Raw genomic sequence first — 27,530 nt, 5'->3', positions numbered from 1 at the left:
CAGTTTCACGCTAGTATTATTCCGAGCGCAGCGAGCAAGGAGAGCTCAATAGCCAGCACCTTTCGATTGCGATCGCGTCGTCCCACCAACCATCCACCGCTAAAAGTTGTGCAAATTTAAAACATCGCCGCAGATTACCCACTGCTACCGATTGTAAACAATTGAATTGTGATTAAACACAGTGCGCAAAATAAAAATAAAGTGTTTTTAAACTTTTGATTATTTGGAAACAAAAAAAGTTGAAGTTTGTGAAAGTGTTTTTGCAAAGTTTGAAACTTTATGCAGATTTATCTGTGTGCATCATTTTGACTAATTGAGTCAATGAATTGTAAGTACAAATAATTTTTACTTTTTGTTTTAACATTAAGCAATTTACATTGAGATAGGTAATGGGTGAACGTTAAGTCTAAAGTTTTTATTTTCAAATTCAAATAATTTATTTAAAATATACGTATTTACCATGCACACACACATATTTGATTTGTCTCTTTGCGTAATGTTTTAATTAGTAATTTTGAAAAACGTATCGTGGGTCATGGATTTAACCGAAGTACTTTTCGGCGGGCGGTATGTAAGAGTGAGATGAGTGATACGCAGAGACTATGTGTGGAAGAGAGAAGGAAGGCGCGTGCGCTGTGCGCGGGTTGCGTCGCCGGCCGACCTACGTTCGTACGGGTTGACGAGGTCGGTGATCGTTTGTAAAAAAGCGATTCGAACGCGCGGCGAGCCCCACGTGGAGGCGAGCGACTGGCGCTGCGCGCTCGTGCACTCGATGTATGGTGAAGGCCGCACCCGATCGAGCGGCGCTCGTGGTGCGGCCACAGTCGCTCGCCGCCGTGCAGCGGCAGCGCGCTCGTGGCACGAACACCACCATCGCTGGTTGTCTACGTACACAGGACGCACACATGCGCAACACGCGCCGGCGTTGTTTTCTGTTTATTGCCTGTGTGTGTGTGTCTCTACGCGTAAAAAGTTGACTCGACTCGAATTGAATCGTTCTCGAAAACAGTCGCGCACTCACTCTGTATCTAAATTTAAATAATACAGATAAATAAACAAATATTTGTAAATAGTGCTATACGTGCAGAAAGTCGCAAAGGTAAAACTCTGCAACTTATTATACACTTGTATAGAAAATTGTTTTTTTTTTACAAAAAAAATTTAAAACCGGTTAGTTTACATAAAACTATTAATAAATTTTAATTGTCTTGTAAATGAAAGAGAATAATTTATTTTTTAGTCATATTTAAAGAAATTTAATGTTTAAATGAGAAAAAAATAAATTTTTAACGTGTTATTTCCATGACCTAGTCGATAATGTATGAAATAAGCGTCTGAGACATTAGCAGCTTGCTCTCAAACACTTTTTATTTCGATCCGATAACATTTCGATGCGCTGCGGACACCGCGCTTCCGTCCTGTCTCTATGGAAGAGAAAGTAGTGAGTGATATTAACGCGGGACGCGCGGGGCTTCTCGATTTCGGTGATTCTGTTTCGGAAGAAAAGTAGAGGAACCCTGCTTGTGGGGTCGTTGGCCTCGTGTGTGCGTTGCACCCGTAGAGCGCATTCAACGCACTCCATGCGTTGACTCCGCTACGCACACACGATTTTGGGCCTCGTTCGTATTTTCGGCAGCGCGCACAGGACCCACAAATTCGGAGGTCGAAAACCTCGCAGGCGTGTTTCCCCTCTGCCTCTCCTGCTGCGTGCACACGCACAGGGCGGAGTTTCTTGCTTGGCGATGAGAAGACGCGAAGTATTCGTTTATTCGAGTTTACGCAACGCGACCCCGTGTGGCGTGCTTGCGTGTGCATTCATTGCACCTAATCGCGTGGCGCTTCCCCCCACGCACCACGACCGCCCGTCCCCCCTGCTGGGAGCGCATCGTATCGCTGATAGCAAACGCGACTCCCGAAAATCAGTTTAGTTCTTGACGTTGACTCGTACGCTTCGTTTTCCGAGTTGAGTTTGTGTTGCGCGTTTTATAATACTCTACGAATATTAGTGAGTGACTGGTTGCCTTGCTGCACACTCAATGAAATCACCGGTTTAAAATGTCCGCCGACAAAAAGGAGACGAATTTAAAAGAAGTGCAGGAGAATTTCATTCAGAATTTGATTATGCAATGCAAAAGTGAAGTTGTTGCGAATGGTGCGGATTGTTTTTAATTTTTTTTTTTTTTGAAAAAAATTAATTTTTTATGTTTTTCTGATTATTTCAGAAGAAGAAGTGGAGTGGACCATACCGAAAATGGTAGGATTCTACAACGAGACGGTCATTCCGATCCAACTGTCGTCGACTGTGGCCGATGAAGAGTTAGTCAAACGCCTCTTCTGCAGTCCAGATCTACCGATACCTTCCGGTTTACCTCAAAACGCACCTCCAGCGATTCGTCCCTTGGCATCATCCCCGAGCTCGACTTCCTCCGAAGGCAACCTGCAGTGCACGCTGTGTGACAAAATGTTCTCGAGCAAATCATCCTACCAAGCGCATCAGCGTACACACGCGAAGGAAACCGAAGATCCTTACCGGTGCAACATCTGCTCGAAAACCTTCGCGGTGCCCGCTCGTTTAACACGTCATTACCGAACACACACCGGCGAGAAACCTTTCCGATGTGAGTTCTGCAACAAGTCCTTCAGCGTCAAAGAGAACCTCAGCGTACACCGGCGCATTCACACCAAGGAGCGTCCGTATAAATGTGATGTGTGCTCGCGCGCCTTCGAGCACTCTGGCAAACTGCATCGTCACATGCGCATCCACACTGGCGAACGTCCGCACAAGTGCACCGTATGCGCAAAGACCTTTATACAATCCGGTCAGTTGGTCATCCACATGCGTACGCACACTGGTGAGAAGCCCTACGTATGCACTGTGTGCCAAAAAGGTTTTACCTGCAGTAAACAACTCAAAGTCCACAGCCGTACGCACACAGGAGAAAAACCATACTCCTGTGAGATATGCGGTAAGAGTTTCGGTTACAATCATGTCCTGAAACTCCACCAGGTGGCGCACTACGGTGAGAAAGTTTACAAATGTACAATTTGTAATGATACCTTCACGTCCAAGAAAAACATGGAGGCGCACATCAAGAGTCATTCCGAGAATTCCGCACCTGCAGTGAGTGCAAGTCCATCCCCACCACCAGTTGTTGCAACTCCACCTCAATCAACCTCGCCGTCGAGCATAGATTCCTATTCGTCATTCTCGAGCACCAGCAGTACCTCCAGCGACAAGGAGAATAGAGACATGCCTTTGAACCTCACACACATCCCCATTGCTGAGGCACCCGTCAGTTATGAACAGGACATTCGTTACTATCTCTATTCCCGTGGAGATAGATATCCACCGGCTTCAGGTGTGGAATTGCTTGCTGCGGCTGCAAGCGCACGCGAACGCGTCCAGGAAGTCTCCTCGAACTCCAATGACGAAGCACCTGAATCCCTCGCAGTGTTGAATCTTATCTCACGTGGATCCCAGGATGTCGTCGCTGCGATGCGCCAATGCCCGTCTTATTTCGGCGTTCCAACTTTATCCTACGAAGGAGTTCAACCACTGAACGCTGGGGATGACATCCGACGTCGCGTGGAGGCTGCTCTTGCCGGAGCGGAACCCATGCTGACTCCTCCGAGCAGTAATCCTGTCTCACCAGCACCTTCGGTCACACCTGACCCTGAACTGTCACTACCGCCTAGGAAACGCTCGAAGATGATTCTGAAGTCGATGGAAACCGAGGAGGAGGAACGGCGTAATACTCCATCGCCGAAGGATCTTTCGCCGGTGCGTTACTCGTCGGTCATTCAGTACGCACGAGCGTCGTAGTAAAACTGACAATCCTTCGAGAATCATTGGCAATATAGGCAACCAAACTAAGCAGAGAAAACTCGTACTGATATGAAAAGACTAATACGTACTAAAAGGGTGAGCGCGTTCTGTCAAAAATAAAAATTGCTGAAAACATCAAGCGAATTACTTAAAACCGCATATTTTGCGAAGCGCTTGATGTTGTCAACGCACTCGCCCGCATTATTATTAATAATTTAATTTACAATTAGCGTGGATTAGCCACAAAGTCGAAAACGTAGCGAATCTGTGTGTGATCGTGTGTAAATGAAGAAAACAAACACCAAATTCTATGAAATTGTGTGAATTTGAATGAATGCGTTTTATATACATATGCAATTTAGTCTGAACGAAAGAGTTATGCGTAGAGTACGAGTGAATTGTATGCATATTATTATTCGCCTAGTTGTGTAAAATTTTTGTTTCTGTGATAAGACATGACGATTACCTCATTGCAGTGCCTAGGGCGAAACTAAAACCAGCCGGTTTTAACTTAAAATCAGCCCGAGCAATACAAAAAAAAGAAAGAAAGTTTAAAACCTAAAAAAAAGAAAACTATGTAATATTGTAGGTATCTACTAAAATAACCCGAATGAATGTTACAAATACGCATATAGAAGATTTAAGCGCACTGTCATCGTTGTACTAGCATCTATTACGTTACTTCGTAGGTAATTTAAGCGAAAGAAACACGTTACATTAAGCAAATGAATACATTAACAACATTTTCACGTTGTATATAGCTCATCGTTCATATTTACCCACCTAGCAAATAACACAAGTGTCATTGTAAAACTCTCATACCTCATGCGACTCATGGAATACATAAATGCATTAATATTATTACCTAGAGATAGCTAAGCAACGTGCAAAACAATGAAACCATAACTATAACACTAAACACTAAATTAATTATTATAATTATTATTGTATCGTATGTTGTTTTATCTTTCTGTTTGTTTATATACTATGGATATCCCTTTATATATGATTATTATTATAAAAATGATGCACATGATGAATTCTGTTGCAACAAAATGATGAAAAAATATCAAACTATCAAATTGAAATTGATTGATTGACTGAATATAATAAAATAAAATTATTAAAGTAAAAAAACTTAAATTAAACAAATTGTTGTTGGTTTGTGTTGCGTTTGCTGTGTGATTTTTAATTTCAGCTTCTTGTGCAACCTGATTGAATTGATTGGACGATAAGTGCATTAGGTCAATGTTACAACAATTGCAAAATCAGCAGAAAAAAAACTATGGAAATCGAAGTCAACGTTGTGCAAGCTGTGCAAGTCGCGACGGTGCGTAGGAGGAGAGGACAATGGCTCTGACATTTTCGTAAGAGCTATTTATAGATTATTATAAAAAGTCAATTATTACAAAGGTTGCGTTCAATTTCAGTACTGTTATTAATAAGTAAATTATTTGGAAGAAAAAATGCCTGAAAAAATGTGATTAATTGGATATTAAACAATTAATTATTGCAATTTTTATTGCACGAGATTAGAAAAAACGTGATGGTTAATGATTTATTTTAGTTCTATTTAGATATCAGACGTTTTTTGATTGTTTAGACGGTAATTAGGTATAATAGATAGGAGGTTACTGTTCATTTAAATTGAGAAATAAAATGGTCGATAGGACTTAAACGGTGATAATTAGCACAAAATATTACTAAGATAAATTAGTTTAAATTACTGTATCTTTGATATTCTGCAAGAAAAAGTTTAAATTTTTGATTTTAATTAGAATTAGAAAATTAGAAAAGTTAGAGGAAAGCAAAAGTTCAGTTTTTTGCGCTTTCCTTGTAAACTATTAGAGTTTAAGAAAAACTGTTTTCAGATTCGGATTCAGGGCAATATTTTAGATTGTATTGAACTTTAAAATTTTAACTTTTCAATAGTTATGTAATAAATAAAAATGGTCAATATCTTGAAAACTAATTAAGTTATCGGAATGAAAATAGGATTAATGGATTCCTTCTTCATTCTACACTAGATTGGAAAGTTTGGTAAAAATCTGAGTTGTAGTTTAATTTGGAGTGTTCAGATTTTCACCCTGTTTTTCCGAAATATTGGAGTTATTGGAAAATTGACTGGATATCTTTCATCGCATTGTGATTCTCTACCGATTCACGTTTTTTGTTCAGCTCTAGCATAAAAAATAATTTTTAGGCCAAAAAAGAATCAAGTGTAACCTCTTGAGTAATTTGGAGTGGTTTTTATCAACTTTGTAGAATCAAAAAACTAAATCTGCCATTTTGTAGACCTTTGTTATGACATGAAGAAAGTGTAAAAATTTTGTTTGTAATTCTTATAGTTCCCGAGGAAATTGCATCGGAAAATTGATTTTCACTATCTTAGAATTACAATTTTTAAATTGTTATCTTATTCACAATATTCCTCTGAATACAATGACGTTTTCGGTTTTCGATTATCTTCATTAGGTTCTGAGATAATTAGGATTTGAGCGTCGTCGGAAGTGTACGGTGCATTTAAATACACCTACAAGGTACACCAGAAATACAAATATATTAAAAGTTTTGTTAATAAGGTAATTAAAAGCCCCTATACATGGTGAAATAATTAGTTTTTCAGAATTATTACAAACACTAATTAAAATGTCAGGCGCCTCCGCCAAATTTTCAAAGGTTTGCAGTTTTGAACAAAAATTTAAAAAATAAATCTTTTAACGCTTATTATAAAAAAGAACAACTTTATAAATAAATTATTTCAATACCTATTTGTAATTGGACTAAAACTTTAAAAGTTATACGATAAATACTAACTAAATGCCTTCGAATTAAAATTAAACTTTGGGGCTAAATTAAGATTGATTGGCTAACATTATAAGTTTGAGTACATACTAAAACGCAGTTTTCAGTGTGTATTTTGGGTACAAAATGGTAGAAAGAGACGATCACTACGCAAATTAGAAGTAAGTTGCTTGTACGTACTATGAACATCATTTATTCAAGTAGTTTTTCATCATTGTAGAAATCGACACGTAGGCAACCCAATACGCAGCGAGCACATTCATAAACTTAAAACTAATTCTTAATATGAAATCATGTGGAGTCAAAACTAATATGGTCTTGGTGGCCCAGGTGGTCCTCCTCGCATCATACCCGGTGGTGGTCCGCGCATACCCATCGGCGGCGGTGGTCCACCGCGTCCCATCCCTGGCATACCCGGTGGGATGCCCATCATACCAGGCGGCGGTCCCATCATCCCCGGTGGTGGTCCGCCCATTCTCGGCGGGCCTTGGTTCATCTGTGGTGGAGCCGCTACTTGTCCACGGCCACCAGGCGTCATTACTTGTTGAGATGGACCTGAAGAAACACACTTTGTAAAACTCACAATATGAATTTTCAGTAAAACTAACCTCCTACTCCTCTAACAGGGCCTTGCAAACCAACAGGAACACCACCAATACCGGCGGGCATACCCCGACCAGCTGCGCGACCCATGCCTGGCCCTTGAGCAGCACCAGGAATTGGTACTCTTGGTAAACCTTCCTCTGGTGGTGGTGGACCTTCAACTGTGAGTGACACAATGCTTTCACCTCTGAGTAAAACAAAACCTAAAACGCGTTTTTCTTCACGTTCGACTTTCGAATTCTTCGGTTTGATTTTACGGAACTCTTCGCAGTCTCCGAGGATCATGTTCATGTGTTTGTCGAACGCTTTGAACGTGCCGATGAACGTTCGTGAATCTTGCAGGGTTATCCTCACCCTGTAGTTGATGTGTTGGATCATTTTATTATTCTTTCCGATCGTCTATATTAATAAAAACAAATTGTTAACGTATTTATATAAGTTATTGTTTATAATAAATTAATTTACCATCTTGGTGCTTGTATTTTAACTCCGATAAAATTAAATGAAAAAAACCGATGAACGCATCGGTAACGCAAGTTAACCTATAAAAGACAACGTTTGCTTTTGAGCGGCGTCAAAACATAACTAGGGATATTACTAAAGAGTTTCTGTACGGTTGGTTGCCTTAAAATCAATATTCAAATGTTTCGTCAAGTTTTATAACTTGAAATATTTCAATGTTACAATGAATCATCAACTAAATTGTGTTGTATTTATATTTTTTATAAATATTTAAAACACCTGAAACACAACCGAAAGCGCTTCATATAATATTAATTTCGCATATGACTATAGAAAAGATCACACATTGTTTCGTTGCACACATAATTAAATAATGGCACTTCAACATTCTTAAACTAACAAGTTCGTGTTCACACAATGTCTTTTTGGTTACTTTAATGGCAGTAGTTGCATTTGGCATGACACTTGACGCCATTCACTCCACATTTACACCCGCCTGAAGTGTCGCCTTTGCCGGCGGGTCCCCAGCGTAATCCACGTGTTACCCAACAGATTTCCGTCTTGCACATTGAGCAGCGCACCCAGTCACAGCCCCATTTCTTCATCATTACAACATGACACGCGGGGCACGCAAGCGCTTCACCCTTCTCCACCATTTCATTCAACCATTCTCGTGTTTGACGTGCGTCTTCATCCGTTTCCGACTGGTTATTCATGTGTTCTTGATATTGACGACAATTTAGACCCCAGTGTATAGCCTGTCAAAAAGAAACATAATAAAAACCAAATTTAATAAAAAGCAAAGAAATAAATTTACCTGACAAGTTAGGCAATTTGTTTTCTTACAAATTGGACATCGAAACTCATTGACATTGTCTTCAAAAACGCACCAACCTGTGCAATCGGGTGTTTTACAGTGAAAAGTCTTATCCATTTTATTCTCCGCTTGCGCAACGGATTTAGCCAGAAACTGGTCATACGCCTGTCGACTTACCAACGCCTTTATTTCTCGATCTTGCAAAGCAATGTCACATGAATAGTCTTGGTCTCTGTAAGGACACTTTACTTCCGCTTCATCACTGAATTCAATTGTGTGTGCTAAACACATCTTACAAAACTGATGAAGACATTCCCTGAGAGTGACACCTTCCTTCGGCTTCACTTCTGTCAAACAAACAAGACACTCAAATGCATCACAGTTTGGAACCAAATCTGAATTGTCTAAATTCATCAATTCATAGTAATGCAATTTATTATCTGGTTTATTTGTGTTTTCCTGCTTTTGACGCACTGTTGCACACACAGAGCAAATGTTTGCTGTTGGATTATTCACTAGAGTACAAACGTGACAAATCCAATGTGCTTGTTTCGCTTCTTTATTCACACGTGGAGGTCGTATTGTTTTATCATACTCGGAAAAGTCTTCCTGTTCAGCTTTGGGTGGAGTTTTATTTTCTTTTTGTGTTGCAGCTAAAACCGTTGGAGCTGTTTGAACAATAACTGATGTTTTGACAGCTGTGGCTAATCCAGTTGTGCTAGGTTTACTTTCAGAGGAAGTAGAAGCAATTGTTGTACTTGTTAAAGACGAAGACGATGATGATGATTGTAGATGAGAATTGGTTGTTTTAGTTATTAAAGGTAATTTAGAAACAGGTGGTGCCTTGGCAATCTCACCAATTTGTGTCTCTGCGTTGGTTTTTGGTTTGATCATCACGTGGACCTTGAGGTGTTCCCCAACAATTCGAGGAGAATTACTTCCGGAAGAAGTTCCAACAGCAGCGTTTTTAACTTTACCTTTTTCAGATGGCACAACAGCAAATGCTGATTTTTCAGACCTGATAAACCCTGAAGGAGATTGCCCAGATTGTCCAGAAGATAATTTACTAATACCACTAGAGAGATTTGTTGTTGGCACTGGTAAATTCGAAGGTTTAGCAACATTGTCGCTTTTTTCTTTGGTTTGGCTAGTTTTAACGTCAACATTCAACTCTTTAACTTCAATATTAACCACTTTTGGTGTTTTTAATTCTTCATTTGTATTTTTTGCTGTTGGTGCAACCAAATACAAAAATATCGGGCATCCTTGCGTGACATTGAGTTCTTTTAGAGTAGTTTTATCATTACCAGCTAATTCTTTACCCAAAATCCACCGTTGCACTTCAATAGGTATCTCAAACTCACGTTGTACTTGTTGTTTCAACTCAAGAACAGTTTGTTCATTGAATACTTCAATAGGAAACGGTCCACGATGCGATAAACGATCTTCTACATACATTTCCACACTGAAATTTAAAAAAAAATGCTTGTAAAGTTTTGTTTGTGTATTTAAAGTTGCCTATACTCACATAAAACGATTTGCTTTGTTTGGCAGCTCATTGAAGTTTTGTTTCTGTCGTATTACAGAACAATTTACTTTAAGATGAGCTAAATCCTTTGCATACCCAGCTGCATCGTTCAAATCCCCTTTTGCAATCGCATTTTCCAGTCGTCTCAGCAATTTATTAATCTCCAAAGTATCCGCAGCGTTCGGTGTTGACTGAAAACCGCTACCACTTGCTAAATTCTGTTTTAATTCGTTTAATTTTTTCGGAACATTAAAAAACAGTTCTTTGGGCGTTGGATTCTGACTCTCTGGTAAGTTTGCGTACAAATGTTGTGTAGTTGAATTTGTAGCAATCTTTTCACTGTAAATATCTTCAAAATCTTTCGGTCTTAATAATTGATAAGGACTTTCTTTCTTCTGATCATTGGATGTTGATGGTTTGATTTGCGTTTTGATTTCTTCTTCTTTCTGTACAATCTTTTGATCTACTTCCATCATTTTTTCATCTTTCAGGTCAAGATTTGCATCGTTTTCCGCTAAAATCTTATTAGAATTCGCTTTGTTCTGTTGAATTTCCGGTCCCTCATCAATGGTACTCTTGCGATTTTGCAGAACCACATGAGATTTTGCGTTTCGGTAACGAATTCTTCATCTCAATCAACATTTTCTTTAGTTTTTCTTTTTCCTCGCGCTTAGTTTCAGCTGTAGTCTCATTCTGAACTGGGGACGGTGTGGTACCAAGCGCCCTCTGACCACGGTTACCACCAAAACTGATCTGGGTCTTAGACCTCATCAAAATAGGAAGCTCTGAAGTTACTGGTGTTGTAGTCACCGCTGGTTTATCATTAGTCACGTTTAAAACGTTTAAACTGTTGTTGCTGCTTGATGACGAAGAATTATTCACATTTTTGGTTAATTTTACATTTGAATCATCCAATGGTTTACTGTTACCACTATTGGTAGGTGAGTCAGATGCAGCAAAATTATCAAAGTATGGTTTAATTGTAGAACAAACGTGACAAATAATACGCCAGTAATCATTCTCCAAATTGCATTTGGGACACATCCAACTTTTACGTTCGAGTTTTTCTAATTTTGGTGTTTGGGGCTTTGCTTGTGGAACTGGTAAAATACAAGTTGTAGTTTCGCTTTTCATCAAAGGTCCTGGTCCAGCTGCTGCTCCTTGATACAAACCAAATCCATTTTTCTTGACGTCTTTACCGCCAGACACATTTTTCACTTCTTTAACTTCCTTCTTTTTACCAAAGTAATTTTTATCACTTGACGGATTGAAAAACGCCGAATTTACAGTCACCTTCGTCACGCTCGTGATGGCATTGAACTTGGCAATCAAATCTTTGGCAGATTTCCGCTTTGATGGCGGCTGCTGCACATCGTAAACATCTTCCTGTGCTTTCGGCTTCATAAACTCAGGCATTTCCGGTAGTTCATAGTCTGGTTGTTCATTTGGTTGTTTCTGCTTAGAATTCGCTTGATTTTTAATTATTTCACTCGCCTCGCGATCCAATTCGCTGATATTAGTTAAAAACATAATATTTGACTTGCGTTTATCATCCTTTTCAGTTTTCTCCAACTTAAAATTCTTATGATTATTATTATCGACGATGAAAGGTGGTATGACAGGTTCATATTTACTTTCCCGCTTTTTGCTTTGACTGCTAGTCGCACGCTTGTACCATGGTTTCGGCGACACCGGAATTTCGCTTTTTAAACTCGTTGCAACCCCAAGCAATGGACTTTTTTGCGGTTTTAGCACCGGCTGGTCTTTCGTGGGTTTTAACACACCGTGGTCTAACTTTAAACAGTCGTTTTGAATGACGTCCACGTCAGCATACTCAAAACTATGCGCGCCGCCATTTTGTTTCGCGGCCATAGTCACGTTGTCTTCGGTATTCAACGCGTTTATTACCTTTTCAGCTGTTGGCGCAGCTGGTGGTGGAGGCGCAAGACGCTTCTTGCGTCGCAGACTTAAACTGCTTTCTTTTTGTTCGTTCTGCGGCGGTGGTGGAGCTTTGCGCTTTCCTTTCACGTGTAAATACGCACCGGCTTTTCTTCCCTTTGATGAGTCGCTGTTTGTACGTCGATGACCTTTGTCATCATCGCTCATTTTCGTCTTGGTCATCAGTGGTAAACTCTTACAATTATCTTCTTTGTGATTCGTTCTATTTTCCTCTTCGACTTCCGGTTTCTTCTCTTTTTGCTTGGTGCCTTTATCGCGGTTGAAAAACAGATTGTATTTTTTCCTCAGCGTGATATTCTTGTCTTTCTCGCGTACTTTGTCTCGTTGCTTAAGCCTTGCTTTGTAGGTGTCAGTCTCAGGTCCTGGGTGAATGCACTTATCGCTAGTTTTCGGCGTGTAGGCGGCCGGTGGTATAAAATTAAAACTCGCGGCTGTTCCTGTACTATTCAGACTTGAATTACTGCCACCGAAAGGGATGCTTCCTAAACTTGACGTCGGTGAGTCACGTGACGACGCCACTGATTCCTTCGAAGTCGAACGGAACCATTTTAAGAAGGAAAAGATGCCACTATTGCGTTTATTGTTATTATTGTTGACTGGGTATGATGAAGACGATGCGGTTGGAGGCGTCGCAGGCGTCGAGCTGTGTCGATTACTGCTTGGCGCTGCAGATGCGTTGGAAGTTGGCGCGTTGCCAGGACTTTGTCTCGTTGATGTGATGACGCCGGCGACGAGGTCGCGATGGTCATTCATATTATGCCCAAATCTGATGCAGGCGATCAAGGCTTCCACGCGAGAGAAACCATTTTCATTGAATCCTTAAAGTTTTGGATCTGCTGATGATGTCATTCGATATTTGGGCCGAAAATACACTAGAAATATCATTGGACACACAAACATGCTTTACAGGCAAGCGTGGATTGCAATACTCACATGTGGGTCCTTCATGACTTAACTTAAGTAACACTGGTAACGAAAATATCACAGTTTCGCACGAATCTGATGGAAATCCTTGCGATTTTCATGCCGGACGCACACGATGTGCGTGTCCTGAACGTGGACACCGTGCCGACAGTGTGGCACTTGTCCGACGCACAAAGCTTCCTCGCAAGCTGCCGAAAGCACCTTTGGTTTAAATTTAGTCCGCGTCCATTCGTGCCCGTCCGGTCGTGCGTGCGCGCACACACGCCGCGCGTTATATATTTTCCACCGTTTTCGTGCGCGACCACGTAAATACTTTTCCTTTCTATTTTCTTGTTCCTTTTGCGATCGCTTCCTTTAAATTGCGCCGGCGGTGAACTTGTGCGCGCCGCGCGTTCTTCAAGTGCATCGTGCGTGCCTGAAGTGACTGAAAAAGCTGCTATTAGTTCTAAGCGCGCAAAGAAAGCTGCTGGTCCTGGTCAAAACGCTTGGTGCTCAATGCGAGTTATAAATAAGTTCAAAATAAAAACGAAAACAAGATTAAACGCTCACGCTGGCGTTGCTGCAGCTTCATATTCGTGTTGGAAAACTTGGAATGAAAGTTATCTTGAGCTGGTGACTCGAAAAAAGACAACAAAGATGTTCATCCTGTTGGGTCTATAAAAAACCTCTAATGCTAGACCTTAATGAACAGTTTCATGAGTTATTACGGTAAGAGAATTTATTTTCATGTTTATTTTAAGTTAATTACGTTCATTGCAAGAAAACTGTGTATGTTGGGTTGCATACAGTTAATATTATACGTAGTGTAACCAATTCTTTCATCTACAACACGTAATATTTAACTTTATGAAATCAACGCTTTGTTTGTATCTGACTTTGAGTTGCATAATATAAGCAAAACTTGGATATAAAATTGCATAAACTGTATGCATTGAGATGTATTTCATAAAACAAACATATTATTGTGCGCTTATGAACTGTTACGGCTCAACGATAAATATTTACACAATCATTCACGCGTCTCGTTCGTATTGAATTAAAATTTATTTATATGCGTCACACACAGCTGAGTTTGCGGTTTGTACGGTTGTGTATGGTCGTGTTTGTCGTGAAGTCACGTTTCGACGCCCTGGAAACCGCGAAGTTCGAGTTTCGCGACGCTGGCGTGCATCGAACGAGCGCGCAAAATGAAAGCAAAACAAAACCGCTCCTTATGCGCGCGCCCTAGCAACAAGCGACGCGCGAAACGTTGACTCAGTTTAGATTCACTACGAAACGTATGGAACTGAATAGAAAGTTACTGTTTTGCAAGTTTGATTGCCTTGTTTAAGGTAAGTGAATCGTATGAATTATAAAGGTATGCTACTACCGGTACAACAAGATAAATGTTTTTACAAAAAAATGGAATAATGCGTGTATTTTGCATTGTTTACGCGCATTCGCTGAATTAATTGAAAAGCGACGCGTTTCGACACTTTTTAGACTGTGAACAATGTAATATTAATGAGTAAAACGGTTAATTAATTCTATTCGCAATATTCTACGCCTTGTAGTGTACAATTGCCAACAGTGTAAGATTTTTATCGTTTTTAGTTGATTTCACCTTAAAAACAAGTTTTAAATAGATTAATATTGTATTTTTACTATAAAATACATACATGTTTATTATCTTTATTGTGTTGTTAATTAAGTTATAAAACTGTTTTTTCTTTGCTTTTCGTTTCAAGTTTTGTAATCGCGTTTGATTTGCAACTTGGCAACAGCGCTCGCTTGGCATCGGTTAACCGAGTCCTACCCGAACCGTTCGGGTCAGTCAGTTATTCACAGTTCGCAGAGAGAGAACTCCGGTCCCGTACGTTACGTATAGTTGATTAGCTTTGACCTGGAAAAAAACCGTCACCGAACAGCTCGTAGCTTGAGGAATTAGTGCAGTTAGATCAATCAGTGAGTGCGAAATCATGTCTGAATCGACGGAGTATTCTGAACACTGACGAAACGAGTTCGCGTTTGTGCCGTTTGTGCGCCTGTCGTGCATCTCTCTCTCACACACACTCCCGTCCGGGATTCTTGCCCTCCGCCAAGCCTGCCGATCGTCCTTTGTTTGGCCGCGTCCATTTTTGTATACAAACATTCGCGAGCTCACCGCGGTAAACAGTGCGTTGGAGTAGTCGCACGCAACGGGGATTACGATCGCGGCGACGCAGCGGCTTCGGTAATTATTTTTAGCTACACACTCATTCTTGTCCCATCGCCAATGGACTGTCGCAATAACATCTCAACTCTCATATTCTTATAGGTTTAATTGGATCTGAAACAAGTGCGCAACAAATAACACGGAAAACCACAACCAGTTGCAAGGAATACGCGCGCAAAGATCTGTAATGTGCCCAAATCATCTCCTCAGTAAGAAATCGGTGAAGCGCACTCTCGTACCAACGACGACGGCCATCAGCTTGCAGCACTCGAAGAGAAAAGGCATCTTCATACACCCCACAGCTATGTTCAAAAACTTTACCGTGCAGTGTTTCCCGACCGCCTATTCAATATAAGGCGCTACAATATGACCGCTTCCGGTTTAAACTAAAAGTTATTTACAAGCTATTACAAGTGAGCAAAAAGTATCGACATCCAATTGGAATAATCATGAAGCTGCTTGAGAGTACCACTTTCGAAGCCATCAACAATGCGTTGTGCATCGAGACCGGGGATTCACAGATCGTCGGTCGCATCGAGAGCTACTCCTGCAAGATGGCGGGCGGTGATAAGGCAATGTACAAACGCTTTAATTCCGAGGGTGTGCATCCCAATGATTTACAAGCGCTCAGCCCACCGCAGGGTGTTTCACCCGGTCGGTCTACGTACAGTCGAAGTATCTCCGGCGATGAGGATGGACCGCTTTGCGACACGATCAGTCGCAAGACTTTGTTCTATTTGATTGCGACGTTGAACTCTGCTTTTCCAGATTATGATTTTATGGATGTCAAGGTGATTTACCTTCATTTTTATTTACAAAACAACATAAAATTGAATTTATACTCTTTTAGAGTCATGAATTCTCCAAGGAGCCGTCCCTAAAATGGGTTTTATCAGCAATTGACACCAATTTGACAACCACAGCACGCGAACACTACAAGCACCTGAATCAGCAGCTGTGGGCCGCCGTCGAGGACGAGATCGAACTGAACGAATGCGATATCTATTCGTACAATCCTGACCTCGGCTCGGATCCGTACGGCGAGGACGGCTGCCTGTGGAGTTTCAATTATTTCTTCTACAATAAGCGACTCAAGCGCATTGTGTTTTTCACGTGCAGGGCCATCAAGTAAGATACTAGTAAACTTGTTTTGTTGGTGTTACCTTAAAGAGAAAGCACGGCACGCGCATACATCATACGACCTTGAATCGTTGATTTTTATTTGAGTTGACTTGTGTGTTTATTCATTTTTTCTCTCTGTTCTCACGTCTAGTCCGATTTACGCTGTGGATTCTGGTTTTGGAAGTGACTTCGCAATGGAAGACGAAGATTTCGCCGAGTAATTATTCTAAAGCAACCACGCGACAACAATAATTGCAATTAGGTGAAAGATGGTTGCGTATTATTTCGTATTTTTAGCCCATTTGAAGTAAGTATATATATCAACTAATGGAAATGACGGATAAAGAAACAAAAAAGCTAACTGTGATGAGGGTTAGCGCAAGCGACAAACCAAAACGACGAAATGTTTACAACCGGTTGGGCATTCATATGTTTCCCTGTCCCAAACTGTGTTAGCAAACGATATCAACCTGTGCGACAACGAGAGAGGAAACAATCTTTTGGTGAGAGCAAAAGTACAAATTTACGCCCTTAGTGTATAATGTTACAATTAAAACAATTCAACCAAGTTGATGAAATGAATTCGTTATTTAAATAAGTGTTGATCATGCGCGGATTGTTTACACTCGGCACACTTATCTCGCGATATGTGAGAATTTCAGATGATGGCATTGTTTTTATGTTTATGAACGTACAGAGCCCATCTCTAGCACTGATAGTAGTTTTACGTATCTATCTTAAGATCTAACACTATAACATAATGAATGCATGGATGCTTGTCAACGGTTCATCATATTGATTGATTGGTTGGTTAGAAAAATGCGTCTAATTTGTTTCTTGCTATTTTAAGCAACCATTCACAACAGGAAAAATACAACCGGCAAGCATTCATTTTAATGAGTTAGTTATTTTATTATACGACTTTGCTGCTTATACCCCCAGAAGTAGTGTTTATTGCTAATTTTATTTGTATCAATGAAGTTTAAATACAGTAGATTTGATCTCATGACAAGGAATCAAGAAATTTCGTGCAAAATCGCGCATTTTAATACAAATCAACAATCAACTGATAAAAAACAATTGGTTTTTTGGTTGTGGATCAGTTATTCATCCATAATCTCAAAATATTTAGTAATTTATGCATAGCTGGTTGTTAATTTGTATGATAAACTTAAAGAACATCTAAAAAGCAATGCGATTTCAGCGTAGCACGACGCAAATTGAATGTTTTTGACGGAATAAAAAGCGGGATCGAAAAGAACGCAAGCATATGATGAAGAATTATGCAAGAATAAATTATATTTTTCGATTTGTTTTATCTTTATCCAATTTTTATCAATTATTGTAATAGTTGTTTATCTCAGATATTAAGTAACATAACATTGTGTACCTTAAACAATTAAACTTAGTTCGCTAGAATGATGATAACACAAAATATAAACGTTTAAATAAACTTCTTTGCCGAATCATCGCAACAATCAAAAATATCAAATACATAGCTGTATATATATATATTATATATCAGTAATAAATATCGTTATCATGTGTTCGCTAACTAACAATTACAGCAGCGCCTCTAAAGTGTCGTATTAGTCAGTGGTGACTCGAAACAAATGCAATAATAACTAATTCTCCATTCTAGTAAAAATAACATCAGCTAGCCGTGTAGTAATGAGTGAGAAGAAGCGACATACATTTACAGCCGGCAATCCTCATCTGTTTGCTTATTCCCTAGCTTAACTTAGTAATCTCTTTCGATCGGAAAATGCCCAATGGTTTTCCAGTGTCGATATCTTCGAATAAAATTCATCGTAATTTATCGTATAATCATAAATAAACATTTGAAATACTTGTAAACTTAATAGTTCTCTCGTTAGTTGATAAGTCAGTTAAGATAATAAATAATTTTGTTAGTGCCTGCGCGTTTCTCACGCTGATATATAATACTTCAATAACCAACAGTTTTTCTTTTGAGATAGAGTCAACAGATTTGCTAGTTTTACTAGATATTTCTTAGTGGTTGTCAATGAATTTGGATTCGTTAACAAATTTCCTAGATATTTTCTTTGATAAATGATTTGTTTAGATTTAGAAAACTGAAACGAAATTCATAGCTTTTGCTGTGTGAATGATAACAAATCAAAAATAACCTGTTTTACCCTTTGAAGGATTATGAAATCCTTGATCAATACTCGTGATGTTGTCAGACGCAATCTAATTGTACATCATGACGTCGGAACTTTGGTACATGCAAATGTAGGCATCGCACAGCAGACGCCTCGCGTGCTCCGGTAAATGTCTATCCAGAACAGAATTGTCGTGTAGCTCACGGCAAGCTTGCTCATCCGACAGCCATTTTGAAACGTCAGGGCAAGCCACCATTTCGGGGATATTATAGCCATTTAACTCACCTAGAAATATTAATATTACCACATTCTTAATTATAAAATAACCAATGATATTTTACCTTTACGATCCGCCATTGAATCAAAAAAGCACCATGGCGCTTCATGTCCAGCACCACACTTAACAAATGCGACGTAATGCGAAGTCTCTATGCAAATAACAGCGAAAAGTTCCATGTACAACCGTGGCGGTGGACAATGATCGGAAATAATCGCAAAATCCGGCGGCACTTCAAGCGCTACCGGCTTGTGACTCTTCCGTAGATGTTTATGCGCCATCTCTAAGCAGGAATTGCAGAATGCGGTGCTCTCCAGGCCTTCACCGCACTCGCCGAAACAATCACGACATTCAAACTCAGCCAGTTTACCACACACAGTACATTGACGCGGCGCTACAAAACAAATCATCAATATGTTAAGTTTTAACATGTATACACTTACAGTTATCGATTATATCCGTCACATCTAACAATTGCGATGGGAGAATCCTCGGATACATCTTGAAACTCTTACCGAATCGCGGCATTTGTATAATCAAACATGCAGGCACCTCTCTTAACTTGATATTACTCGTGAGAAAACTCTGCTCAAACAACTGCTGCACCGTAGGCAGCTTCAACTCGTCATCCTTTTCAACAAACAACTGATAATAGTAAGCATCCTGCCCGGAATTGAGCTTCAAGAATGGCTCAGCCTTCAGAATCTGCGCCAGCAAAGAATTGAGAAACTCCTCGGGATCTTTCTCTTCGCTCATCAGACCGGAGACGGAACTAAGACGATTGAGCAGCTGCCGTAGATTCATCACTCTGTCCGCACGCACAAAGAGATTCTTCCGGAGTGGATTGACGATCTCTTCACGCAGCACTCTTTGTACTTCTTCGTATTCTGGTATATCTTTGGCTTCTCTAGGGCGGAACAACAAGTTGTCGAAAACAGCCGTATAGGTGAACATTGCAAATAACGTGGCGTCTAGGTAACAAGAATTGTTACGGCCTTGAATGCCACGGAACTGTCCACAGACTGCTTCGACATCTTCTTCGGTTTTCATAATTAACGGTGGGACAGCACCAGGTATAACAGGACAGTCCTAAATGAAATTATTTTATATAAAATCATATTTTTTAGTGTAAACTTACTTTTCCAAATGTTTTCTCAGACGCAGTATGCACCGGAGTAGGAATGCCGTCCTGAAACCGCGAATCCTTGTGACATTGTGTAATGGGCACGAAAAGAACGCGATCTCCCGAACATTCCACCAACTTTCGGCCCTTGTACGTGCCATCTGATAGAGTTAGCGGTAGATGCACAGGTTCGTCCTCTAATTCAACACCAGCGACGACAAAATTCGACCCTTCTTCTTTTCCCATCCATCGCACCACACCATAAAGTGGTTCTTCTGAAACATCGTTAAGCACCTCGACCATGGACCCAATAACCAAATCATTCGTTTCGTTAGGTAATGGCTCCGCAAAGTGAACATCTTCTTGTACAGCCGCCGCCGCTGAAGTTGATGGAAGTGTTTTCCTCGCCAATTCCAACCTCTCGTTCAATTCTATAACAAACAGCGGCAAATTATCGTACACTTCGCCGCCGGAGTTGGTATTTTCGTAGATTTCATCATTAAACGTGTCATCATCATCATGGTATGGCACTGGCACTAATCGCGGCACTTCCACTTCCGGTTTATCCAAAAATTTATGCCGAAAATTCGTTATCGCCGGCGGCAATTCATCCACATTATTGTAGTACAAAGGTTCGTCGAACATGAAATTGCCGTTCGAGTACGTTTCACTATTATGCGCATTGCTAATTAGTAGTTTGAGGTCTTTAATGTTTTTGTGCGACATTTTCTCGGCATTCGAAACGCGAAAAACGAAAGCACGCAGCTTGTAATTTTAAATATAGCTCGGGCTATAATTATAAATATGCCGCTGACCACCACCACCACCGCCAGCCACGCATGAGACACGCGCAGGCGTTCAGTAAATTTAAATTTAAGCATAGACTTACCGTGATCGTCAATGTAGAACTTGCTGTTTGATTGTTTTACTTTCTCGCTGCCACCGCCGATATTCTTGAATTTTCGCGGCATAGTCTTGCTCGCGCTGCCATTAATCAACGAATTATTAACATTCTTCACCTTTCCGTTGCGACCATTCATGCTCAATGTATTTGAGCCGTGGCCATCGATCGCGTTGAAGTACCTCTTGTAATCTTTATCATTCGTCGCTGTGGAGTTCATATTCGGGCTCCAGCTACCAATCGCTTCGATTAAATCCACCGGTCTTTTCCCGTTGACGTGTCGCGCTTTCTCCAAAAGGTATATATTCTCTGACTGTAGTATACTATTCTGATCGAAGTCATTGTTTGTATTCACTGAGTTTTCATTCATTAACGCTTGCAAACTCGGCGAGGATTTCACCTTCGTCCTGCTGCTTTTACCATTTTGATTGTTGAGCGTGCCATTGACGGCGCTCGTGCTTGGTTCTTGCAGTGATATTCTTGAAATGTTTTTCTGCACGAGTGATTCATACTCGTCAATGTGTGTTGCATTTTCGATTTTTGTAGCTGGTTCATTATTAGCGTCGTCGTTTGCGGAGTATGTTGAGCCGTACGTGTAGGGAATGATCTTATCTGCTGTTGTGAAAACACCATACCCAGGAAGACAGTGAAAGTATTGAATGCCGGCGCAGGAACCATCGCAGGTATTGCTAATCTTTTTCTCCTGTTTGAAAATCAACCGATGACACATCAAAACATTTGTTGTTGTTTGTGATGAGTATACTTACATGTAACTGAATGCCAAAACATTTGCCCATGCCCTTGACATTGCCAATAAACTTAACAGTGCCTAGATAAACTTCATCCCCATTGAAACCAACCACAACATCAGTGGTGATCTGAAGCAGTTTGCTTACTCTCTGTTTGTTTATAGCAAGTTTTACTCTTTCTTTTGGCGACGTGACTGCTGCCAGGAACGTCCAGAATCGCTCATCCACTGACTCCACCGACTGCATTGGGCAGGTGAAGGATGTGCTCTCCCAGGTGTCAACATCTTTAAGGAAACGGATGTTATAGTCCTCTTGGTTCTCCAGCACACAGTCGATTTTGACTATCTGGCCCAGGAGCGCGGTGCGTTTGTTTTGTCCCTTGGTGCTTTCCACAATCAGCTCATTCTTGGTAAGGATGCCGTAGCTGTTGTTCAGCTTAATCTCCATCCTCTCGGAGTTGTGAATCGTATTTTTACCGTTCGCATTGGCGGATGTAACGTGTCCGTTCGCAGCTTGCGGCTGATGATACTCTAAAACTTTAGGAAGTAGGTCATATTTGTAGCAATTATCTAGGCGGAATTATTCTAATGCGAGCGCCCACACCGCCGTCGAGCGATAATGAGTCATTAAAACATAAAAACACGAAAAAACGTACGCGCCGCGACACTTCTGTCCATATCTGTCAGCGAGCTTGACAGGTATACACAAGAAATACAAGCAAAACAATGTGAAAACAACGCGATCGAACCAATCACAAGGCGGTGTACAACGTTTGACATTGATGACCTTGAAGTGCACAAAATGCAATCAAAATACATCAAATCATGATTGAGGTAAAAATGATACAGAAACGCCACATTTTCATGGTACTGAATGAATTATTTTATTAGTTTAGCATTTTCGAACAGCAATTCAACAATTATACACCTATTTAACCAAAGATCTATTACATAAACATGATAAACTTTGAATAATTGTAATTTTACTGTCAATTTTATTTCTTTTGCACTGAACATATGCAAACCAACTTATCATTAACTTCTTGACAATCTACCAACTCAATATCAGTCTTTAAACCCTCATTGATTGTATGCATCTCTTTAACTTTTTCTTGCAAGCTTCCCAATTCTTTCTCTTTCTTAGTTATTTTAAACTGTAAATTAGAATTTTCACAACTCTCCTTTATTATTTTCGGATCCAGGTCTTTAATTTTGCGACTACAACAAAAATGTAATGATAAAATCAAGCCTAAATTACGATGAGTGGTTGGCTTACTTGATTTTGTCAATAACTTGAAAGAACTGAACACTTCTTTCACCTTTGCTAACATTGTTATGTAGATATTCACGCTCTTTAATCAGAGTTTTTAGTTCCTCATCAAGGCCAGGAAGTACAGCAACGAAATCCTTGTAAGTGCATTGTATAAGAAATTTATCAAAATGACTATCTCTTCTGTTTTCTTCACACTTGTGTTTCAGGTGTTTCTTTTCCTGTTGTAAACTATTTAATTGTTGCATCAAACTACTCTGTTTCTTGGACATATCAATGTAGTTGTCATTCAACTTGACTACATTTGTTTGGAGCACTTCTCTACCATCATTGACTTCATCAAACAGTGATTTTGGCCTGTTATCAACTTCAGGCACATCCAAACCATGAAATTCGGCTTTTAATGCCATTAAATCACATTCAAGGAGTTCTTTCAGTGAAGAGGCTTCTTGCATGTGTGTTTTATTATGTTCACATTTCTCATCTAGGATTTTGTGACTTTCCTGGGCTGCCTACAAAGTTGCAGTTTTATAATAAATAAGAGAATTAGTGTAAAGAAAACATAGCTACTTTGAATTTAGAAAGGAGCACTTCATTATCAACTACTTGTTTTGCTGCTTCATCTTTCAAGTTATCCCTTTGGTTTTGCACATCAAGTAATACTTGAATTCCACTGGTAGAATTACATGGTTTATCTGGAACTGTTTCCTGTTTAGCTAGATTTATGTCCTCTTGGCATTTCTTCAAATAAATCTGCCTTGTGAGTAAGACTGATTTTTGTTTATCAATTTCTTCATCATTTTGGTGCTGCATACTGTGAACTTCTGCAGCTAGTGCAGCATGTTCCTTTTGGAGCACATTTCGTTTGTCATCTGCACCTATCTTCAATTGTTCTAGTTGCTTAATTTGCTCCCCGTTGGTGGTTGTAAGTCTAGACAATTCCTCTTTTGCATCATGGATTTGTTTAGTCTGACTTTTTAAAAATTTTTGGTTATTCCTGCACTTTTCTCTTAATTCGAGTATTTCCCTAATCATATCGTCTCTGGACATAGTAAACACGTGGATGTTGATTAAATACAAATGAAATCACAAATTTCTGATTATGACCAGATTTATCTCAATTAATAATTAGATTTTAAATATTTAAATAATTTCACTGTCAGCGCGTTAACCGTTAAAAACAGGCGGTCGGTGTTCATGCAGTTCGCGCCATACAGCAGCGCCTTTGGTGGTTGATTTGTAAGTCCACGTTCAAAAAGCAATTCAAATCCTCTTGGTGTAGGCTGGTATAGACCTCAACTCAAAAACTCGATGCGATAAAGAACCAACAGTTTATTTTTCGTATAAGAGAATTCAATAAACATCTAGTTGGATAAAAATATCGAAATAGATGAAACTGAATGAAATTGTTAACATATTATAAGTACATGATTAGTTATTTTATTTTATTATTTTAAACTGCAGCAACTCATTTTGGTTGTGACTTGTTAGTTTTAGCTGTGTTCACATTATAGAACACTCTTCAAGAAGTCTGCGGGCAAATGATTGGTTGGACCCACGACAGCGTCTTGGAAATTGGACATAACAGCGAACCACTTGGGAAGACCGATGGCATGTGATGGGCCTTCCGTGACCGCATGACAGAGTGATAGATTTTACAAAATTACAAAGAACAGTTTGTGATGACTCGTAGCATGGGATTTCGTTTACGTGGCCGCATGGCAACGTGATAGATATTGGGGTATTGCACAGAACCTCTCGAGGAGATTGGTAGCACCGTATGCTAGTTTTGTGGCCACACGGCAGCGTGGTTGAAATTGTGGAAAGACAGGGAACCTTTTGAGTAGACTGGTGGCATGGGATGCTCGTTTCATGGCCGCATGGCAACGTGATAAATATTGTGCTATAGCACAGAACATCTCGAGGAGATTGGTAGCACCGTATGCTAGTTTTGTGGCCACACGGCAGCGTGGTTGAAATTGTGGAATTACAGAGAACCTTTTGGGTAGATAGGTGGCAAGGAACGGTTTGCTTGTGACCACAGCTCAACGTTCTCACCATGGACACTGTACATTTGTCACATACCATGAAGCACTTGTCAGGGCAAACATGACCAAATTCACACAACACCCTAAACAGAAATCTGAGGTAATGTTTGCAACAATATCAAGATTCAAAACTTACCGCATGCATGGTAAATTACAGTTTTCTTTCCTGTGAGATGACCTATGGCACAACTTAGTGCACTGGTGACCGCATGTCAATTGCTTCCCGCAGACCTTCAGACATCCGCCATTGGAAACCTTATCAAAATCTGTGGTATCACGAAGATGTGTCACGCTTTCAGGATGGTTAACGCAACGAGCAGTGAGATGAGAACCAAGGGCGTTGTATTTTTGCAGAATTTTGCGCACATCGCGCCATATCTGCATGAAATATTCAAATATATTTGATTGCTTTAAAGGCTGTCGTACTTGCTTACCGAACTGGCTTTGCGCAGTTGAGACATGTTGCCCATAATGTACATACCATGCTTCGCTCTTGACAAAGCAACACATACGCGGTTTTCTAAATTGAGGAAGCCGATATCACCCTGCCCATTGTTGCGCACCAGCGACAACAGTATGATATCGCTTTCATCGCCTTGAAAGCCGTCCAGGGTACATATGCGTATGTTCTCTAAGCTTGAATGCTTCTTTTTCAGATCCATCAGCAGAGACTTCTGGGCGGCATACGCTGCGATAATGGTTATCCTTGAAACATCATACCTGTTCAGGACAAGATATCGTGCCAAGCGGATGAGATACTCCGCTTCGAAGTGGTTTTTCTTGCTGGAACTATTCTTCCCATCCGGCTGCGATTCGCGATGGTCGTGTGTGATGAAGAACAGTGGCGCGTCGATACCGCGTATACTTTCATACTTGTATACAGACTCATGGTTCTCCAAGGACGGATAAATTGCAGGACTCACCAGATTCGCAATTTGTGGGTGCATGCGATGTTGCACGTTGAGCGTATGACATTGCACACCATTCATGACCATGCGTTCGAACAGACTCACGCCAAGTTTGTACTTCTTGCCGATGTCGTGGTCTGCGGTCGACGGCTGCAGCTGCTTGTGGTCCCCAATGAGAATAAGATGCTTGCATTTAGGATTTAGCGCAGTGATGATATGTGATTCGAGGCACTCGGCTGCCTCCTCAACGATTACAATCGGACACGCTAAATCCTGGAGAGTTTCGAACATTCGCGCCGCGCATGTCGTAGTCATGCCAACAACATCCATCCGTTTCAGTATTGACAAATCTCCATTGATTCTGGGATAACGATTTGCAAGCTTGTACCGTTCACGCCAATTGTCAATTGTATATTGTTTCAATTTCTCGCTTTGGCATTGTCCACCAACGCGCACCAAATGTTGGGTACTGTCCAGCAGGCCTTCCAGGAACTGATCCAATGCGTGATTCTTATAGCAAATAACAAGCAGCGGACCGCCTTTCCACAAACTCTTTCGTTGCAACAATCGGCGAGTTATCTGCAAAGCAAGGAAAGTTTTGCCCGTACCCGGCGGGCCCTGCACCAAGCAGAATTTACTTGACAATGCAGCCCTATACGCAGCTAGCTGGCTGGGATTCAATGTTTTTTCTGCGCTATTCGCCTCAAGGTGCATCCCCCATGGTAGATAATCAGGTAATTTAGTCTCGGTGCGCATGTCGATCAGATACTCCTTGAATGGAAAGCAGTGCTCCTCGATTTTTTTAAGTGCGCTTAATACATGATAGTATGGTTCAAAATAAGTATTGCACTCAACCATAATATATAACTGGTTTGTTCTTGGCTTGCCATTTTCAAACGCCAATCCAAGTTGACCTTTCTTAATGTACTCTTTGCCCCCTTCGATGATTCTTCCGAATATAATGTTGGTGAATGTTATGTCCAACGTGAGGCACACCAGTGATCCGAACATAAATCGATCCGGATCGTCGATGGTGTTTGGCTTGAATGCCTGTACAAGAAGGCCATCCCGTTTGGTGTTTGGGATCGCGCCCAAACATCGGACACTCTTGTAAACAGTTATGTCGGAATGCTTCGGTTCACGCCGCTCTGCAAAACAAATACGATAAAAGATCGATCGTGCAATGCAAATATATTTATACCTCTAGTCGCCTCCAAATATTCGCAAAGTCCCTTCCTTAAAGGAGCGACGAAATCTTCGCGCAGTAAGCGGTAATGCACGTCTAGATAGTGACGAACGTTTTGATACGGCCCACGTACTATATTTTGGGGTAGATTGGGCGATATCTGCTTAGTAATCTCTTGTGCAGTAGGATACACGTCAATATTATGAAAATCGTACATAGTTAATCCTGAAATTAGATACGGCAAATTAATTAATACAATTATAACATTAAAAACTGTTTTTTATTACATTACTACTATGCACATACCTTTTATAATTTTCAGCACATTTCACAATATATTGCAATCATTGCATCATATTTTAGGTACAACTCAAAATTCAACGTAGTTAACGTTACCAGCACTGAATATCGACTAGACTACGTTACAACTAAGCAGTCAATAATGTAACACATAACCTTTGCGAAGGCATTTAAATATAAATTTATATACTCCGGGTATTCCCATACTGGGTAAAGTTTCGAAATCGTTTTTTACGGTTTTAGCAACCAACGCAGAGCGCGTGCGTAGTACTCACGCTCGAGCGACTTCGCATTGCGACGGAACACGACAGAACTAACGGCAACTTATAAAACGTATTGAAATAAACTCCTAAATATCATCTATTAAAATTATGTCTTAGGCTTTAAGATATTTTAATGGTAT

The 27,530-nt window shown here is 40.3% G+C and overlaps 7 protein-coding genes across 10 annotated transcripts; 2 read left to right on the top strand and 5 right to left on the bottom strand.

Moving 5' to 3' along the window:
• On the top strand, nucleotides 1-4,963 carry LOC135795332 (Krueppel homolog 1-like). Of its 2 annotated transcripts, none has more exons than XM_065306983.1 (2): nucleotides 1-328; nucleotides 2,223-4,963. In XM_065306983.1, exon 2 carries the CDS (start codon nucleotides 2,252-2,254, stop codon nucleotides 3,821-3,823), a length of 1,572 nt encoding a protein of 523 aa, XP_065163055.1. In that variant the 5' UTR covers nucleotides 1-328; nucleotides 2,223-2,251; the 3' UTR covers nucleotides 3,824-4,963. The 2 variants fall into 2 exon arrangements, with proteins under 2 accessions (XP_065163055.1, XP_065163054.1); XM_065306982.1 differs by lacking the exon at nucleotides 1-328 and adding an exon at nucleotides 1,919-2,152.
• Nucleotides 4,964-6,808: 1,845 nt separating this feature from the next.
• Nucleotides 6,809-7,838, bottom strand: SmB (small ribonucleoprotein particle protein SmB). Its single transcript, XM_065308019.1, has 3 exons — nucleotides 7,700-7,838; nucleotides 7,240-7,633; nucleotides 6,809-7,186 (listed from the first exon to the last, which is right to left on the bottom strand). Exons 1-3 carry the CDS (start codon nucleotides 7,700-7,702, stop codon nucleotides 6,939-6,941), a joined length of 645 nt encoding a protein of 214 aa, XP_065164091.1. The 5' UTR covers nucleotides 7,703-7,838; the 3' UTR covers nucleotides 6,809-6,938.
• A 98-nt stretch (nucleotides 7,839-7,936) lies between these two features.
• Nucleotides 7,937-13,321, bottom strand: LOC135796104 (uncharacterized). The gene is given in 5 exon segments (XM_065308009.1): nucleotides 7,937-8,454; nucleotides 8,514-9,978; nucleotides 10,042-10,646; nucleotides 10,648-12,872; nucleotides 12,934-13,321. Coding segments are annotated over 4 exon segments (4,500 nt in total). The 5' UTR covers nucleotides 12,754-12,872; nucleotides 12,934-13,321; the 3' UTR covers nucleotides 7,937-8,130.
• Nucleotides 13,322-13,502: 181 nt separating this feature from the next.
• On the top strand, nucleotides 13,503-17,706 carry Maf1 (repressor of RNA polymerase III transcription Maf1). Of its 3 annotated transcripts, none has more exons than XM_065308018.1 (4): nucleotides 13,503-13,632; nucleotides 15,221-15,909; nucleotides 15,969-16,246; nucleotides 16,392-17,706. In XM_065308018.1, the coding sequence occupies exons 2-4, from the start codon at nucleotides 15,568-15,570 to the stop codon at nucleotides 16,459-16,461; spliced, it is 690 nt and encodes a 229-aa protein (XP_065164090.1). In that variant the 5' UTR covers nucleotides 13,503-13,632; nucleotides 15,221-15,567; the 3' UTR covers nucleotides 16,462-17,706. The 3 variants fall into 3 exon arrangements, with proteins under 3 accessions (XP_065164090.1, XP_065164089.1, XP_065164088.1); XM_065308017.1 differs by lacking the exon at nucleotides 13,503-13,632 and adding an exon at nucleotides 14,097-14,255; XM_065308016.1 differs by lacking the exon at nucleotides 13,503-13,632 and adding an exon at nucleotides 14,727-15,136.
• Nucleotides 17,522-22,139, bottom strand: CYLD (ubiquitin carboxyl-terminal hydrolase CYLD). The gene is made up of 6 exons (XM_065308010.1): nucleotides 21,435-22,139; nucleotides 20,656-21,370; nucleotides 19,782-20,197; nucleotides 19,087-19,732; nucleotides 18,708-19,037; nucleotides 17,522-18,651 (listed from the first exon to the last, which is right to left on the bottom strand). The coding sequence occupies exons 1-6, from the start codon at nucleotides 21,861-21,863 to the stop codon at nucleotides 18,455-18,457; spliced, it is 2,733 nt and encodes a 910-aa protein (XP_065164082.1). The 5' UTR covers nucleotides 21,864-22,139; the 3' UTR covers nucleotides 17,522-18,454.
• A 135-nt stretch (nucleotides 22,140-22,274) lies between these two features.
• Nucleotides 22,275-23,883, bottom strand: LOC135796109 (early endosome antigen 1-like). Its single transcript, XM_065308013.1, has 3 exons — nucleotides 23,256-23,883; nucleotides 22,692-23,197; nucleotides 22,275-22,633 (listed from the first exon to the last, which is right to left on the bottom strand). Exons 1-3 carry the CDS (start codon nucleotides 23,733-23,735, stop codon nucleotides 22,411-22,413), a joined length of 1,209 nt encoding a protein of 402 aa, XP_065164085.1. The 5' UTR covers nucleotides 23,736-23,883; the 3' UTR covers nucleotides 22,275-22,410.
• Nucleotides 23,884-24,002: 119 nt separating this feature from the next.
• Nucleotides 24,003-27,374, bottom strand: LOC135796107 (NFX1-type zinc finger-containing protein 1-like). The gene is made up of 5 exons (XM_065308011.1): nucleotides 27,134-27,374; nucleotides 26,843-27,052; nucleotides 25,168-26,789; nucleotides 24,870-25,111; nucleotides 24,003-24,816 (listed from the first exon to the last, which is right to left on the bottom strand). The coding sequence occupies exons 2-5, from the start codon at nucleotides 27,042-27,044 to the stop codon at nucleotides 24,189-24,191; spliced, it is 2,694 nt and encodes an 897-aa protein (XP_065164083.1). The 5' UTR covers nucleotides 27,045-27,052; nucleotides 27,134-27,374; the 3' UTR covers nucleotides 24,003-24,188.
• Between the last annotated feature and the right edge of the window lie 156 nt (nucleotides 27,375-27,530).

The sequence above is a fragment of the Atheta coriaria genome, unplaced genomic scaffold (assembly GCF_025399875.1).
Source record: "Atheta coriaria isolate IRGN ID8LTWV9N9 unplaced genomic scaffold, Caltech_Dcor_3.1 hic_scaffold_7_pilon, whole genome shotgun sequence".
Classification (NCBI taxonomy): domain Eukaryota; kingdom Metazoa; phylum Arthropoda; class Insecta; order Coleoptera; family Staphylinidae; genus Dalotia; species Dalotia coriaria.
Note: the sequence above shows the minus strand (reverse complement) of the source record. Positions and strands in the feature narration are given on the sequence as shown.